Below are 17,621 nucleotides of genomic sequence, written 5' to 3' on the forward strand. Positions count from 1 at the left end.
TTCGTAACTCATAACCTACGAAAAAAGTTCAAATATTGTGAAAAAAGCACTACAAGACCCAAAATGGCAACCAAGTGTGTAAGTGCAACAAACTTAATTCAAACCAACCTAAAACATGCTCAAAACGTGTCTAGGTATTACTTGAGTTTTCAAAACGACCTAGGAAATCCTAAGTGTAAGTTCGTAACTCATAATCTACCAAGAAGGTTGAAAAAAGCATTTCAAGACCAAAAATGACAACCATGTGTGTAAGTGCAACAAACTCAATCTAACCTAAAATGAATTCAAAACGTGTGTAAGTGTTGGAATTCTTTCCTTTTTTTCTAGGCTTTTTCCTTGTTAGAATCCTAGAATAATTATGGAAAGATTATGGGAATGTATTCCTTATTTTCCTAAATCTTTTCCTTTTTTATTCCATTGTGTACTCTATTTATTCTCCCTTGTACCTATTGCTTTATTCATTAGAAAATAATAACAACACAAACAATCGTGGTTTTTCTCCCGGTACTCGGGTTTCCACGTAAATTGGTGTGAACTCGTTGTCTCTCTTTTCAATATGGTATCAGAGCGGGACAATGAAAACACCCTAGAAACCCAAAAAAACCAAACCACTTATGAAGATCAAACAGAAGGGACAGCCATCAATTTTAGTGCTGCCGTAGCTGCTGCCATTGATGCTCGGATGAGTGCTGCCATGGACGAATTATTAAGCCGGCTACAGCAAACGTCCGAAAATAATTTTTCGTCATTACCGCAGTCGTCCGCGTCGTCACCGGACCACCACGCGCCGCCGCCGGACCACCACGCGCCTGGTTTTCTTCCTCAGACGGCGCCGACCATCCCATCTGTCCAACCCTTTTCTTCGTCCGCGGCCTATATTGCTCCCCACGCCCCGATTTATGTTCTGCCATCTAATTCCAATCGGCTACCACCGCTTCTGCCGTCAAATCTGTATGGCCAGCCACCCAATGATCCTAGCTACCATCCCAATGTTAAAAACTCTCAAATTCACTCAACATTTGAGGTTGGTGAATCTTCGGCATATTCCAACCGTAACGTGCAAGCTTCCTCGGGAATAGTTCATCAACAACTGGAAGGGCTTCGACAACAGATAGCAGCACTTGAGGCTACCTTAGGGACGACATCCACTCTACCGATGTATTCTGAGAATCCGGTAAACTCGTTCCCTAATGTATCCTCTCCTTATGTGACTAATACGGTGACTCAGTCTTCCATGTATCATCTTTCAGGAGAAAAGTTGAATGGCAACAACTATTTCTCATGGTCTCAGTCAGTAAAGATGGTCCTCGAAGGACGACAAAAATTTAGTTTTCTGACAGGGGAAATACCTCGCCCCCTACCGGGCGACCCACATGAACGATATTGGAAGGCAGAAGACTCTATTCTTCGATCCATATTGATCAATAGTATGGAACCTCAAATTGGCAAGCCGTTATTGTTTGCTGCAACAGCCAAGGATATTTGGGACACAGCTCAGACACTTTACTCAAAACGTCAGAATGCCTCTCGTCTATACACGCTGAGAAAGCAAGTTCATGAATGCAAGCAAGGAACCATGGATGTCACATCCTTTTTCAATAAGCTTTCTCTTATATGGCAAGAAATGGACCTATGCAGAGAACTAGTCTGGCGTGATCCCACTGATGGTGTACAGTACTCGAGAATTGAAGAGAATGACAGGATTTATGACTTTCTTGCTGGTCTTAATCCTAAGTTTGATGTAGTTCGAGGGCGTATACTAGGTCAAAGACCGATTCCCTCCCTGATGGAAGTTTGCTCTGAAATCCGCCTCGAGGAAGATCGCACAAGTGCTATGAATATTTCCGCAACCCCTACTATTGACTCTGCTGCTTTTAGTGCAAGATCTTCTAACAGTAGCAGTGACAAGCATAATGGAAAACCAATTCCTGTCTGCGAGCATTGCAAAAAACAATGGCATACCAAAGAACAATGTTGGAAGTTACATGGTCGTCCCCCAGGAAGTAAGAAACGCCCTTCCAACGACAAACAGAACACAGGGCGGGCGTATGTGAGTGAGTCTGCTGAACCTCCTCAACAATCCGATCCACACAAAAACCAAACTGATCTCAGTCTTGCCACTTTAGGTGCCATTGTCCAATCAGGTATACCTCATTCCTTCGGTCTTGTTAGTATTGATGGGAAGAACCCCTGGATTCTGGATTCTGGTGCCACAGATCATTTGACTGGGTCCTCTGAACATTTTGTATCTTACATTCCTTGTGCTGGGAACGAGACAATTAGAATTGCAGATGGCTCCTTGGCCCCCATTGCTGGAAAGGGGAAGATTTCTCCTTGTGCAGGGCTCTCCTTACATAATGTTTTGCATGTGCCCAAACTATCTTATAATTTGCTTTCGATAAGCAAGATCACTCATGAGTTAAACTGCAAAGCAATATTCTTACCTGATTCTGTCTCTTTTCAGGACTTGAGCTCGGGGAGGATGATTGGCACTGCCCGGCATAGTAGGGGACTCTACCTCCTTGATGACGATACCTCTTCTAGTAGCATTCCTAGGACTAGTCTCTTATCTTCCTATTTCACTACTTCTGAACAAGATTGCATGTTGTGGCATTTTCGTTTAGGCCATCCTAATTTTCAATATATGAAACATTTATTTCCACATCTCTTCTCTAAAGTTGAGATGACTACCTTATCTTGTGATGTGTGTATTCAGGCCAAACAACATCGAGTCTCTTTTCCCTCACAACCATACAAACCAACCCAACCCTTCACTCTTGTTCATAGTGATGTCTGGGGACCATCCAAGATAACAACCTCATCTGGAAAACGGTGGTTCGTAACCTTCATTGATGATCATACCCGTCTTACCTGGGTCTACCTTATCACTGATAAATCTGAGGTTTCCTCTATGTTTCAAAATCTCTATCACACCATTGAAACACAATTCCATAAAAAAATTGCTATTCTTCGGAGTGATAATGGTCGGGAATTCCAAAACCATAACCTTAGTGAATTTCTTGCTTCAAAGGGGATTGTTCATCAAAACTCGTGCGCCTACACTCCTCAACAAAATGGAGTGGCCGAGCGAAAAAACCGTCACCTTCTGGAAGTAGCCCGTTCCCTTATGCTTTCTACTTCCCTTCCTTCATACTTGTGGGGAGATGCTATTCTTACAGCAGCTCATTTAATCAATAGAATGCCTTCTCGTATTCTTCATCTTCAAACTCCCTTAGATTGTCTTAAGGAGTCCTACCCATCGACTCGTCATGTTTCTGAGGTTCCTCTTCGTGTGTTTGGGTGTACCGCTTATGTCCATAATTTTGGCCCTAATCAAACCAAATTTACCCCTCGGGCTCAGGCATGTGTGTTTGTTGGGTATCCCCCTCACCAGCGTGGTTATAAATGTTTTCACCCACCATCCAGAAAATACTTTGTCACTATGGATGTTACTTTCTGTGAGGATCGACCCTACTTTCCCGTTAGCCATCTTCAGGGGGAGAGTGTGAGTGAAGAGTCTAACAACACCTTTGAATTCATCGAACCCACTCCTAGTGTTGTGTCTAACATCATTCCTCATTCCATAGTCCTACCCACAAACCAAGTCCCCTGGAAAACGTACTACAGGAGGAATCACAAAAAGGAAGTCGGTTCCCCTACTAGTCAGCCGCCGGCTCCAGTCCAAGACTCTGAACCTCCTCGAGATCAAGGTATGGAAAACCCTACTGAACCCTGTACTAAGAATATGATAAGTGAGAATGACAGGTCTAATGTTGCTGTTCTTGAAAACGTGGAAGAAAAGGACAGTGATGATGAGATTGAGGTCAGAATAGAAACCCGTAATAATGAAGCGGAACAGGGTCATACAGGAAAATCAGATGAGTATGATTCCTCTCTTGACATTCCCATTGCTCTGAGAAAAGGCACCAGGTCTTGTACTAAACACCCCATTTGCAATTATGTTTCCTACGATAGTCTCTCTCCTCAGTTCAGAGCTTTTACAGCAAGCCTTGACTCTACCATAATACCAAAAGATATCTACACTGCTTTAAAGTATCCTGAATGGAAGAATGCTGTCATGGAAGAGATGAAAGCTCTTGAAAAGAATAGTACTTGGGACATTTGTACTCTACCTAAGGGACACAAAACTGTGGGATGCAAATGGGTGTTCTCTCTCAAATACAAAGCTGATGGTACTCTTGACAGACACAAGGCAAGGTTAGTTGCGAAGGGATTTACTCAAACCTATGGTATTGACTACTCAGAAACTTTTTCTCCAGTTGCTAAGTTGAATACTATTAGAGTTCTGTTATCTGTTGCTGTGAACAAAGATTGGCCTTTATATCAGCTGGATGTTAAGAATGCCTTTTTGAATGGAGCCCTCGTAGAGGAAGTCTACATGAGCCCTCCGCCTGGATTTGAAGCTCAGTTTGGTCAGCATGTGTGTAAACTCCAGAAATCTATATATGGTCTGAAACAGTCTCCCAGAGCATGGTTTGACAGATTCACTACCTTTGTCAAGTCCCAAGGGTACAGGCAGGGACACTCTGATCATACTTTATTTACAAAGGTTTCCAAAACAGGAAAGATTGCTGTTCTAATAGTTTATGTGGATGACATTGTTTTGACTGGAGATGATCAGGCAGAAATCAGTCAACTAAAGCAGAGAATGGGCGATGAGTTTGAAATCAAGGATTTGGGAAATTTGAAATATTTCCTTGGAATGGAGGTGGCCAGATCTAAAGAAGGTATCTCCGTATCTCAAAGAAAATACATCCTTGATTTGTTAACCAGACAGGTATGTTAGGATGTCGTCCCACTGACACTCCTATGAATTCAACTGCAAACTAGGAAACTCTGATGATCAAGTTCCAGTTGATAAAGAACATATCAACGCCTCGTGGGTAAATTAATTTACTTATCTCATACTCGTCCTGATATTTCCTTTGCTGTGAGTGTTGTCAGCCAGTTTATGCAGACCCCTAATGAGGAACACATGAAAGCTGTCAACAGAATCTTGAGATACTTAAAATCAACACCTGGTAAAGGGCTGATGTTTAGAAAAACAGACAGAAAGACCATTGAGGCATACACTGACTCGGATTGGGCAGGATCTGTTGTTGAAGAAAATCTACCTCTGGTTATTGTACCTTTGTTTGGGGCAATCTTGTAACTTGGAGGAGTAAAAAGCAAAGTGTTGTGGCCAGGAGCAGCGCTGAGGCTGAATATAGAGCTATGAGTTTAGGAATATGTGAGGAAATTTGGCTTCAGAAAGTTTTGACAGATCTTCATCAGGAATGTGAGACACCATTGAAGCTTTTCTGTGATAATAAAGCCGCTATTAGTATTGCTAACAACCCTGTTCAACATGATAGAACTAAACATGTTGAGATTGATCGACATTTTATCAAAGAAAAACTTGACAGTGGGAGCATATGCATTCCGTACATCCCTTCGAGTCAACAGGTTGCTGATGTTCTTACCAAAGGGCTTCTCAGACCAAACTTCGACTTCTGCGTTAGCAAGTTGGGCCTCATTGATATTTACGTCCCAACTTGAGGGGGAGTGTTGGAATTCTTTCTTTTTTTCTAGGCTTTTTCCTTGTTAGAATCCTAGAATAATTATGGAAAGATTATGGGAATGTATTCCTTATTTTCCTAAATCTTTTCCTTTTTTATTCCATTGTGTACTCTATTTATTCTCCCTTGTACCTATTGCTTTATTCATTAGAAAATAATAACAACACAAACAATCGTGGTTTTTCTCCCGGTACTCGGGTTTCCACGTAAATTGGTGTGAACTCGTTGTCTCTCTTTTCAATAGTAAGTATCACTTGAATTTTCAAAACGACCCAGCAATGCTTAAGTGTAAGTTTGTAACTCACAACCTACCAAAATTTCAAAAAGTGTGAAAAAAGTACTTCAAGACCCAACATGTCAATCAAATGTGTTTAAAACTTAGTGTCAAACCAACCTAAAACGAGTTCAAAACGTGTCTAAGTATCACTTGAACTTTCAAAACGACCTAAAAAAGCTTACGTGTAGGTTCGTAACTCATAACCTACAAAAGTTCAAATAGAGTGAAAAAAGCACTACAAGACCCAAAATGACAACCAAGTGTGTAAGTGCAACAAACTTAGTTCAAACCAACCTAAAACATGCTCAAAACGTGTCTAGGTATTACTTGAGTTTTCAAAACGATCTAGCAAATCCTAAGTGTAAGTTAGTAACTCATAATCTACCAAAAAGGTTGAAAAAAGCATTTCAAGACCAAAAATGACAACCAAGTGCAACAAACTCAATCTAACCTAAAATGTATTCAAAACATGTGTAAGTATCACTTGAATTTTCAAAACGACCAAGCAATGCTTCAGTGTAAGTTTGTAACTCACAACCTACCAAAATTTCAAAAAGTATGAAAAAAGTACTTCAAGACCCAACATGTCAATCAAACGTGTGTAAAACTTAGTTTCAAACCAACCTAAAACGAGTTCAAAATGTGTCTAAGTATCACTTGAACTTTCAAAAGGACCTAACAAATATTCAATACAAGTTCCATTCCTTTGCCTAGCTGCTGCTAGTTGTGTCTGTGAAATGAGTTATAGAGAAAGTAACCATAAATAAAAAATATCTTACATATTTCTATAACTAACAGTCGTCCAAGAAATTCAATATTGTGGATAAGGAAACCAAAAAAATAACTTGCTTACAGTGAAAATCTTAACCCTGCTAGTAAACGGTACTAAAAAGGGAACTGCTTGTGTATATCATTTGCTCTGGTATTTTCTATCACTGCCTACAAAGAAACAAGGCCAAGTAAATAATTAGAATTACGATCAGATAGCAGGTCGTTAGAACCAAAACATTCATTGAGAACAATTACCTGAGAAATGAAATAATCATTCATCACGTCAGCATGGAAGTCACTAGGTGGTGTAAACTGCCGTCTATTGTTCCAGTCTTGCAACTACAACGAGACAATTTAATCTTAGTAGATCGACAAAATGATGCATGGATAAACAATCTTGGAACTTTGGACTCCCCTGGAAGGATCGACATCCTTGACTTTGGTTTGAAGCTTGCATGGATAAACCTTTTCGTTCATTTTTCATTGATTATTCATCCTTGTTCCTGAAAATCAAAGGAAATTCTCTCAATTTTATATATTACTAAAATTAGGATACATATAAGTCTTAACTAGTCTCATAGCACCCTCCATTCATCTTCCCCTACACTGGCTATGGTATCAAAATGCTCAATTAAGTAATACGTCTACTAATGAACTTGAAAACAAAACACATCACACTAAAAAACACAAACATCCCTTTAACCCAACAGAAGCAGCTCTTTTTACCCTTGCACTCACTATCACATTACTATCATGTTTGTCAACTGTCAAACTAACTCTTTTAAGTTATTTAGTGTGACACTACAAAGTTATGAACACCATAATCTTAATTAAAACCTTTTAATAAACAAATGCCAAGTTACTACTCAACAATGGCAAGGAATTCAAAAAACATGACAGCTATCCTAATTGGTTGAAAATGAGAAAAAGAAAGTTAGCCAGACAACCTGTTTGGACTACAAAGCCAGCAGATACGATTCCTCAAATTTGACCATTCACTCTCCATACTCTACAAGTCTTCAAGCACATGATGCTGCCTTCTTTCAGATGAGCAACATCATTCCGATCTTAACAGTCAGAAGAGCAAATCAAATCAATCCTAGCATATTCACAAATCACAACTAAAAAGTACAAACATTACAAAATAAAACATGCAGCGATATCAACAAGCATTCTGATAAATAATTAGCCAATTAATTGACATTACAAAATAAATAAAGAAAAAAATCATTGGAAAGATCACTGCTTAAATGAAATTTGAAATATCTCCCAATAGTTTTGATCGGTTACCCGAGTTGTGAGAGTGATCGGTTGATATTGCGTGCTTCCTTCAAGCGCTCCCCAGCTGCACCTGTTAGCTTCTGCCTCCGGAACCAGGTAAATCAATAAGATTTATTCTACTTGTTTTAAAGCTACTTAAACCATCTGCCAGTCTCTGCACAATAAAGTACTAGTCAGAAATGTACCTTGTCTCATACTGAGTTACTTTTTCACATGATTTTGTTAGCAGGATAAATTAGTTTAAGCTCTAGAAGGAACCAACTTATCCCCTTAAGGGAAACCAAAACAAATAATTAAGAATAATGAGGATACGAAGTGGTCCTCGAGAGTAACCAGTTACAAACCTAATGAAAAAGCAAGATACAATTGTTATATTTTTGAAGTTCAGTTTTTCTTTAAGCCAACTTGAGACAAGAAGTAACCAACTGATGTGTAATGAAAATACTCACTTCAGAAATTTCTTTTGGTTTTCCACTGAGAAACTTTTGATAACTTCCCAAAACATCTCAATGACATAATGCTCCTGAAAGCATGAAATAAAAATTCAAATTCCGAAGTTCCCACATTTGGTTTTTCAATCCAGCAGAAGCATTAAAAAAGTGAAGATATTTCTCCGTTTCCTATCACAAATTTCTTGATCATGGTTGTGCCTGACCAAACAGAGCATTACAAACAATACAAGTCCAAAGTTTGTTTTCATAGTCATAGAAACATAAGAGAGGACTAGAAGTCTGAATAATGGTAATCAATTTATCACCCAGTTTCAAACACTAATACAGGCATATACATTGTATGAATTCGAAATTAATTGAAAAATATTAAAAAGAATCTAAACGATGACCAACTCCCTAAACTCCAAAGACTTCAAAACCATCTCCCAATTACCCGGGTGAGATCTTCCAACATCATCTACAATTTTGAAGTTTAATTGACTTGACATCACAATTCCGATTGCACTACAATAAATCTAGTATTCGATATCCTAAACCAAGAATTGTTCAACCTCCAAAGGAAGATTAATTGTAACTAATCTTCTTGCAAGATTTCAAATTTTCAAAATTTTATCGAACACAATATGCAAAACAATTACGCAGAAAAGAAAAGAAACAAAAATACATATATAGAAAAAAGGGTTTAATAGAACTTACCCTATGATAACCACTTGAATAAGTAGTATGTGTCCGTAGGTCATCAACATCCAAGCTGTCCAGTGAACCTGATATTGAAAGCTGAAATGAAATAGACCAGTCAAAGACAGCAACTCGATTTATCCTGGAACCACAAAAGACCAGCAACAAAACTTCATAGTATTTAGCCATTGGTCCATGATTTGACCTAAATTAGGGTTCTCTTTATGTTTTTCTTATCATTTCCCATCGCAAGGGAATTTTTTTTCCCACATCTTTTCCCCTTACAAGGACTTCAGTTGTCACCACTTAGAGTCCATGTAGGCTAAAAATAATCTAGTTCACTTTGTTTATTTCTCAGATTTTAATGATTAGTAAAATTCTGCCTCTACACTTTTACGAGCATTGTGCCTCTTCGAAAATGAACAACTTGAATCTTAAGGAAGACTAGTTTCCTTATCCAGAACCTGAATCTTCACTTCATCAAGGAAACCCACATCTATTCCTTCAGGTGAACTCAATAAGGAAGACCCTGATGCCTCTAGGGTTTAGGCTTTGGTTGGTTGCTGCCCAGATCACAAGATCAAGTGTACTCCTAATCATTCTAGGTTCTTGCTTTAATTAGTTTAGTGTTTCACGTCACATGAAAATTAAAGGTCGACAATGGCACATTATCAAAACTACTAACCCCTCCCCCCTCCCCCCACCCACACACCCACACAATAAGAAGAATAAAAATGCAAATCTAAGTGCTTAACCCTACTGACTTTGTATGGTCTAGGAGAAAAAATGTTCCTCCTTTAACATACTTCTTTCCCAAATAGTATAATTAATACTAGCATGAAACAGGATTCAAGGCACATGAGGCAGTTGATGTGCAATGATAAACGAGTCATCAAGAGATTATATAACAGCAAAACAGCCTTTTCATGCAAACCACGTTACTATCTCAGTGAGTTAGTGATACCTGGAATTCATGCTCATTGAACATGTTGATCCATTCTTTCTGTATAAGCTGCTGAATCCCTCTCAAAAAATGAGAACTTTGCTGTCGTATCTGAGGAGGACATGTTTTCAATCAACATTGGAGTAGGGAGACACATTGGATAAACAAGGGACAAACTATGCTGAAAGTTCAAACGATGATTGGCAACAAGATGAATGAATGTGATGACATTTTCACAGGTGACACGACGGTTTTTTCCTCCAGGAAGTAGCTCTTCTTCAATTTGCTTTCCATATTCATTGTTTATAATAACAAAATATAGCTCTAGTTCAGGAATGTCACCTTCATAATTTAAGATAAGAAGTGAGAAAAAGATTCTACCAGGATACTAGATTGATCTAGATCATTGATCAACAGGCTAAGTGTGGTATAAGCTAAAAGTGATACCAGGATACTAGATTGATCTAGACCATTTTTCCATCGCATTAATCTATTTGTTTCATTTTTACACCTAAATGTTTAAAAGAATTTCAACAATTTTTGTAAATGCTTTTTTTTTTTAATTTAATTTATCAATGCCTTTTACAATATGTCAAAAAGGTTATGATCAGAATACATCCAACTTTTAGAAACATAAAATAAAATCTGAAAAACATATAATTTTATTTATTATTTTTGTTTTCTTTGGTAGAAACAACTTTAATTAATTTATTCCACACAATCTGTAAAAATTGAGTGAGGATATGAAATTGTTAATACACAGGATGGGAGTGATGGGAAGTGCTTCAAAAGGATCCACGTCTAGTGAAAGAATGATTACGGACAAGGGAAAGGGAATAATGAATGAGGAACAAGTTCAAGAAGAAAAAAGTGAACAAAAAACTAACCCGGTGGTGGATGAGGGAGTTGGAGTACCATGTGCACCAAATATCCGTGAGATACCCCTTTTTGACATGAGGCTACGAAAACTGGAGGGTCGATATTTAAAGGAGAGGAAGAAGAGAATGTGGATGGATAGCTACAACGTGTGGAGCGCTATTTTGTGGTGAATATCTGACGGAGAGAGATAAGTTGGATGCGGCGGTCCTGTGCTTGGAGGGGGAAGCTTTGGACTGGTATCAATGGAAGGAGGATAGAAAGAAAATCGGCAGCTGGACAGAATTCCGATAGCTTCTGTGGGCCAGATTCAAAGCGTCCGACCAAGGAGATAAACACGCAAGGTTGATGAAATTACAGCAGGAGACCACCGTGAGGGATTACCGGCGGCGATTTGAACAATTTTCGGTCGGCCTTAAAGATATGAGTGATGCAGCCCTAGAAAGTAAGTTTGTGTCTGGGCTGAAGGAAGAGATCCAAAGTGAGATCTAAAAATTGAATCCAGTGGGCCTAGAGGCTAAAATGTTAATGGCCCAAATAATTGAGAAGATGATCGAGTGGTTCAATTGAAGAGAATTCATGGGGCAAGTGGAAACCCTAATTTATCAATTAAAATGTCAAATAGTGGGCCAAGCAGGTCGAGAAGTCAAACTGGGTCAAAGGCCTCAGATCGGGTCGCTACATCACGAACGATTACGATTAACCCTAGCCGAAATTCGTCGTACTCGTCCACGACGATTACTTCATCGCAAGAATCGAGCGCGAAGAGTACGTTGTCTGACCATACGCCGAATGAATGACTGACAACGAAGTGCGGATTAAGAAGGAAAAAGGTTTGTGTTTTAGATGTGACGAGAAGTTTAGTCTAGGGCACCGCTGCAAAAGACGTGAATTGAACATCATTACTGTACAAGAAGGGGAAGACTTAAGTGACAAAACCGATCAAGTGGGGAAGAAATCGAAACCAATGGGAATGAGGAAGTCAATACAGAAATAGTGAATCTGTAAATAAATTCATTGGTAGGTTTCAATTCGCCGAAAACCATAAAAATTAAAGGAGAAATAAGGGGACGTGAGGTTGTGGTGCTGATCGATGGGGGAGCCACACACAATTTTATTGCAGAAGAGGCAGTCAAAGAGCTAAAAATTTCAGTAGAAACCATGGATGCATATGGGGTTGTTCTGGGAACCGGAGGCGTAGTCCAAGCAACCAGTGTGTGTAAGGATGTAAACCTGACAATCGCCAATTTATCAATCACTCACGATTTTCTCCCTCTACCACTCGGAGTGCCGACGTTATATTAGGAGTTACTTGGTTGGAAATGTTAGGGAAAGAAGTTTTTTATTACAAGTTGTCGGAGATGGAATTCTCACTGGGTGAATGGGTGGTAATTCTTCAAGGGGATAGAAGTTTAGTAAGATCCCAAGTGTCACTGAAATCGATAATGAAACCTTTGAGAAGGAAGATCAAGGCGTGTCAATCGAATTAAGTGCAGTTGTACAGTGGGAGTGGGCGAAGCAAGGGAACACATAGCAGACTACTTGAGTAAACTACAACCAGAAATTCAAAAAGTTCTTCAGTCCTTTAGCGTTGTGTTTGAACCAAGCAATCAATTACCCCCACCAGGGCTCGTGCAGTGAACGTGCGCCCGTATCGTTATCCCCAATTTTAGAAAGATGAGATAGAGAAACTAGTTAAGGAAATGCTGCTAGCCGGAATAATTCAGCCAAGCAAAAGTGCCTTTTCAGTGCTCCTTGTTAAGAAAAAGGATGGTAGCTGGCGATTTTGCATTGATTACCGAGCACTGAATCTTGCCACTATACCAGATAAGTATCTGATTCCTGTTGTTGATGAACTGTTAGACAAATTATTTGGGTAACCATATTCTCCAAAATTGATTTAAAGTTAGGTTATCAGCAAATTCGGGTGCGGGCAGCCGATGTTCACAAAACAGCGTTTCGAACCCACGAGGGGCCCTATGAATTCCTTGTGATGCTGTTTGGGTTGAAACGCTCCGGCAACATTCCAATCAATCATGAGTGATGTTCTTCGCCATATTTACGCAAGTTTGTTTTGGTTTCTTTGATGACATCTTAATTTACAGCAAGTCTTGGACGAGCATTTGCACCAATTGGCAATGGTTTTGGAAACTCTAGTAGCTCATCAACTGGTAGCCAACTTTAAAAATGCCAATTTGCGGTTGACAAAATTGAATACTTGGGCCATGTTATTTCTTCAGAGGGGGTGGCAGCGGATCCAACAAAAATAGAAGCGATGGTTAAATGGCCAGCACCCAAGAACGTGAAGGAGCTAGGTGGGTTTTTTGGGGCTAACGGGGTATTATCGGAAATTCGTTGCAAACTACGGTTCTATTGTGCTGCCCCCTTGACACAACTGTTAAAAAAAGGTAACTTTAAGTGGAATGAGACGACCGAGAACGCATTTCAGCAGTTAAAAGTCAGCAATGATGTCTGTCCCGATGCTAGGTATTCCTGATTTTTCACAAAGTTTTGTGCTGGAAACTGATGCTTCGGGTGTGGGTATTGGGGCTGTCCTAATGCAAAATCAACGACCAGTGGCCTTTTTCAGTCAAGCTTTACCTATTACCCATAGGTTTAAGGCTGTTTATGAACGGGAGCTTATGGCAATAGTGCTGGCTGTTCAAAAATGGCGACCATATCTATTGGGTAAGCCTTTTGTGGTGCGTACAGATCAGAAAAGTTTGAAGTTTCTTCTTGAACAACGGGCTATCGGGGGAGAATATCAGAGATGGATCGCTAAACTATTGGGGTATGATTTTGTGATTGAGTACAAGAAAGGATTGGAAAACAAAGCGGCCGATGCCTTATAGAGATTACCACCGGTATTTGAATTGGGCCTCGTAAGTATTGTGGGCGGGCTAAACCCTTCGGTTTTCATCGATCAAGTGGCTGGAAATGAATCTCTTAACAATATTCGATTATCCTTGATAAATGGACAGCCAGCTCCAGATGGATATTTGCTACAAGGAGGAGGATTCACCTAATATTACTTTATTATTAGCTGAGTTCCATAACAGCCCGATAGGGGGACATCATGGTGCATTGAAAACATATCAAAGGCTAGCAAGGGAGGTATATTGGCGAGGTATGAAAGCCCATATCCGCACCTATGTTGCTGAATGTTCCGTGTGTCAGCAAGCCAAATACTTGTCTTTAACTCCGGCTGGTTTCCTTCAAGCATTACCCATTCCGGACCGTGTGTGGGAAGATATTAGTATGGATTTTATTGAGGGCCTCCCCAAATCCGAGGGTTATGATGTTATATTGGTAGTTGCGGATCTTCTTTCCAAGTATGCACATTTCATCCCCTTGAAACATCCATTTGGTGCAAAAGTGGTTGCTGCTGTTTTTATGCGAGAGATTATTCGTTTGCATGGATGCCCCTGAAGTATAGTGTCGGATCGTGATCGTATTTTCACAAGTCTATTATGGGAAGAGTTGTGGAGGTTGTTGGAAACTCAGTTGAGATGAAGCACCACTTACCACCCCCAAACAGATGGTCAAACGGAAGTTGTCAATCGAGGGGTGGAGACGTATCTAGGGTGTTTTTCTATGAACACACCTAAACAATGGGTTAAATGGCTAGCTTGGGCTGAATTAAGCTATAATACAACAGTCCGTACAGCCACATTGATGACCCCCTTCGAGGCCCTCTATGGGCAACCACCCCCCTCTATATGTGAAGGGCTCGAGCCGGGTGAATGATGAAGTAGACCATTTGATGAAAGAAAGAGATGAAATTTTGGGCGTTTTGAAGGCCAATTTACTGAAAGCACAGCAGCGAATGGTCAAATATGCTAATGCTAAAAGACGGGAGGTGCAGTTTGAGGTTCATGATTGGGTTTATGTGAAGTTACGCCCTTACCGACAGTCCTCTCTCAGCCGTTTTAAGCACACCAAATTAGCCCCAAGATTCATTGGTTCATTTATGATCGTGGCACGAATTCGTTTCGTTGCATACCGTTTGGCCCTTCCCAAGGAATCGCTTATACACCCGGTCTTTCATGTTTCTGTTCTTCGCAAGGTCGTGGGTTCAAACAGGCCATTATTCCCAATTTCAAAAGATTTGGCTGCTGATTTGTCTATGCAAGTGTCTCCGGTAGAAGTATTGGGAGTTCGCAAAACAATAGAAAAGGAGGACAACTTAGAAGTTTTGATCCGTTCGAGTGAGGGGACACTTGAAAGTGCAACGTGGGAACAAGCTGCTCTTATTCAAGAAACAGTTTCCTGAATTCCACCTTGAGGACAAGGTGGCTATTTGGGGGGCGGGTAATGATAGACCTCCCATAGTAAAGGTGTATTCCCGTAGAGACAAGAATAGGAAGAAGAAAGAATGATTGAGAGTTAGTTGGTATTTTTCTATTTGTGTGGGCCCTTAGGAATGTGTTTGTTAGAGTGGGGCCAAGTATTTTGTTATTTCTCTAAGCAATTACTTAAGTTTCTTGAGTGGAAGGGTATGGGTATCTTGATTTTGGTATAGACTCTCATTAGAGAAGTGTGTAGAGATTGGGGAGCTCTCAAATCCTCCCCCACAGTTGATAAATAAAATTTTGGCTAAAGCCTTGACAAAAGCTAATGTAGAACATCCCCCTTCTTTATGTTTCTTGAGTTTTATCCTAGAGGAGGTGTTTGAATTACCATTTTTATAGTTTAGGATTAGTTATTTGAATTAACAATTTTGTATCTTGAGTTAGTTATAAGTAAACTAACTCAACCCCAAGTTAGTTTAACAACTCTTGTAATCTCCAGCCTATAAAAAGGCTTCTCATTTTCATTAATAAATGATAAAAAAAAAGGCATTATACATAAAGATTTCCTAGCTTTGCAATTACAGCATCAAAAGCAATGTACAGTTCAGATGAGACTTTATTCCAGTATAGAGTAGCTCTGTAATTGCAGATCAAGAAAGTGAATGTAGCATGGAAATCCCAAATTCAACATTTGGAAGTTAGCAATTGACAATCTCATTAGTAGGCAGTGCACCCATAATAAAATGTAAGATTTTTAGAACCCTAAAAATTCAAGTAACTTGCAACTAGTCATTGTCATGACCATCAATACTACGATTAGTGGATCAGCACAAAATACAAAACAGTAAGACAGTAAATCTTTAAAAACCTTACTTCTGTTTTAACTTGCTCAAGAAGAATGTTGCAAAAAGTATATCAACAAGAGTTCCTTCAAACATGACCTACAGGAAGAAGGGTAAAACAACAACATCCTGTCAAAAATCATTTAATGTGATTGAGATCTTTTAGCATGACTGCTTGAGAACTTTTAGCACAACCGGGCAGCAACTTCAATAACAGAAAAACATGCATAATGTAGGAAGACAGCAGATTTCAAATTATGACATTGTATTTATGAATGTCAGGCGATACATTAATGTTCCAAAATTCAACCAAAGTATGGGGTGAAAGATATATAAGAATCTTCCATGATAAGGCCAAGACCAGGATATCCTTATCCAAAAAAAGAAAAAACTAATCAACCAAAGTAAATTCCATGTATGATTGGGAATTATGGCCATACCTTTGCCAAAAGAACTTCGAGGAAATGGAAAAACTGGAGATGTTGCTCATGTATCATTCCCGAACCAGGATTGGGGTAGAGCAAATGGTCAGCAATTTGCTGGATTACCAAGCAGAAAATAACTTATATTAGAAAAAATGAACAATACATACCCACATATTACTGAAATTTTATGAAATAGATTTCAAGCAACCAATTTTTATATTGAAATGTGATCTCACAACTATTTTTTTTTGAAAAGCGATTTCAAACAACTATGGCTGTCTCATCACGCTTCATGTTATCCAATAATACTACAGGATTAACAAAGCCATGCCATGCTAATAATAAGGAATGTCGTGATAACCTTAAATAAACCATACTGCACGTCAAAGGCTGCCTGTGTAATGTTCTCCATGACATCTTTAAAAATACCACCACCATCAATTCCTGCCTCCTCAACTCCAAATTCATTAACAAAAGACACACGTATCTGCATGCAGAAAAGTGAAGCAATTGACCCAACACAAACAAGAAAAAACTAATAAACAATTACAAGTAACTCTGCAACTATAGGATGCAGAAGAGGGAAGGGGTCGTTTTCACGAGGGCAAAGAAAAAGATAGAAAAAAGTAAGATAACAATTTCATTTTTCATAAATCATGGAAGTCTGAAATTACCGATCCTCGAAGATCAACTTCAGACAATGCACTCATCTGACTGAAAGCATCTTCCAATATATGATTTCGTCGAATTCTAAACCGGTTTCTGGCAAAAACAGCAAGAGATCCATTCCTTTGCCTAGCTGCTGCTAGTTGTGTCTGTGAAATGAGTTATAGAGAAAGTAACCATAAATAAAAAATATCTTACATATTTCTATAACTAACAGTCATCCAAGAAATTCAATATTGTGGATAAGGAAACCAAAAAAATAACTTGCTTACAGTGAAAATCTTAACCCTGCTAGTAAGGTACTAAAAAGGGAACTCGCTTGTGTATATCATTTGCTCTGGTATTTTCTATCACTGCCTACAAAGAAACAAGGCCAAGTAAATAATTAGAATTACGATCAGATAGCAGGTCGTTAGAACCAAAACATTCATTGAGAACAATTACCTGAAATGAAATAATCATTCATCGCGTCAGCATGGAAGTCACTGGGTGGTGTAAACTGCCGTCTATTGTTCCAGTCTTGCAACTACAACGAGACA

The 17,621-nt window shown here is 39.2% G+C and overlaps 1 protein-coding gene across 1 annotated transcript; it reads right to left on the reverse strand.

Annotated features, from left to right (window-relative positions):
* Positions 1-7,797: 7,797 nt before the first annotated feature.
* Positions 7,798-17,544, reverse strand: LOC116406324 (E3 ubiquitin-protein ligase UPL6-like). The gene is made up of 9 exons (XM_031890031.1): positions 17,527-17,544; positions 17,355-17,384; positions 17,091-17,231; positions 16,778-16,903; positions 16,432-16,530; positions 16,023-16,090; positions 9,057-9,137; positions 8,358-8,431; positions 7,798-8,062 (listed from the first exon to the last, which is right to left on the reverse strand). Exons 1-8 carry the CDS (start codon positions 17,542-17,544, stop codon positions 8,359-8,361), a joined length of 636 nt encoding a protein of 211 aa, XP_031745891.1. The 3' UTR covers positions 7,798-8,062; position 8,358.
* Positions 17,545-17,621: the final 77 nt, after the last annotated feature.

This window comes from Cucumis sativus, unplaced genomic scaffold, assembly GCF_000004075.3.
Source record: "Cucumis sativus cultivar 9930 unplaced genomic scaffold, Cucumber_9930_V3 scaffold87, whole genome shotgun sequence".
Classification (NCBI taxonomy): Eukaryota; Viridiplantae; Streptophyta; class Magnoliopsida; order Cucurbitales; family Cucurbitaceae; genus Cucumis; species Cucumis sativus.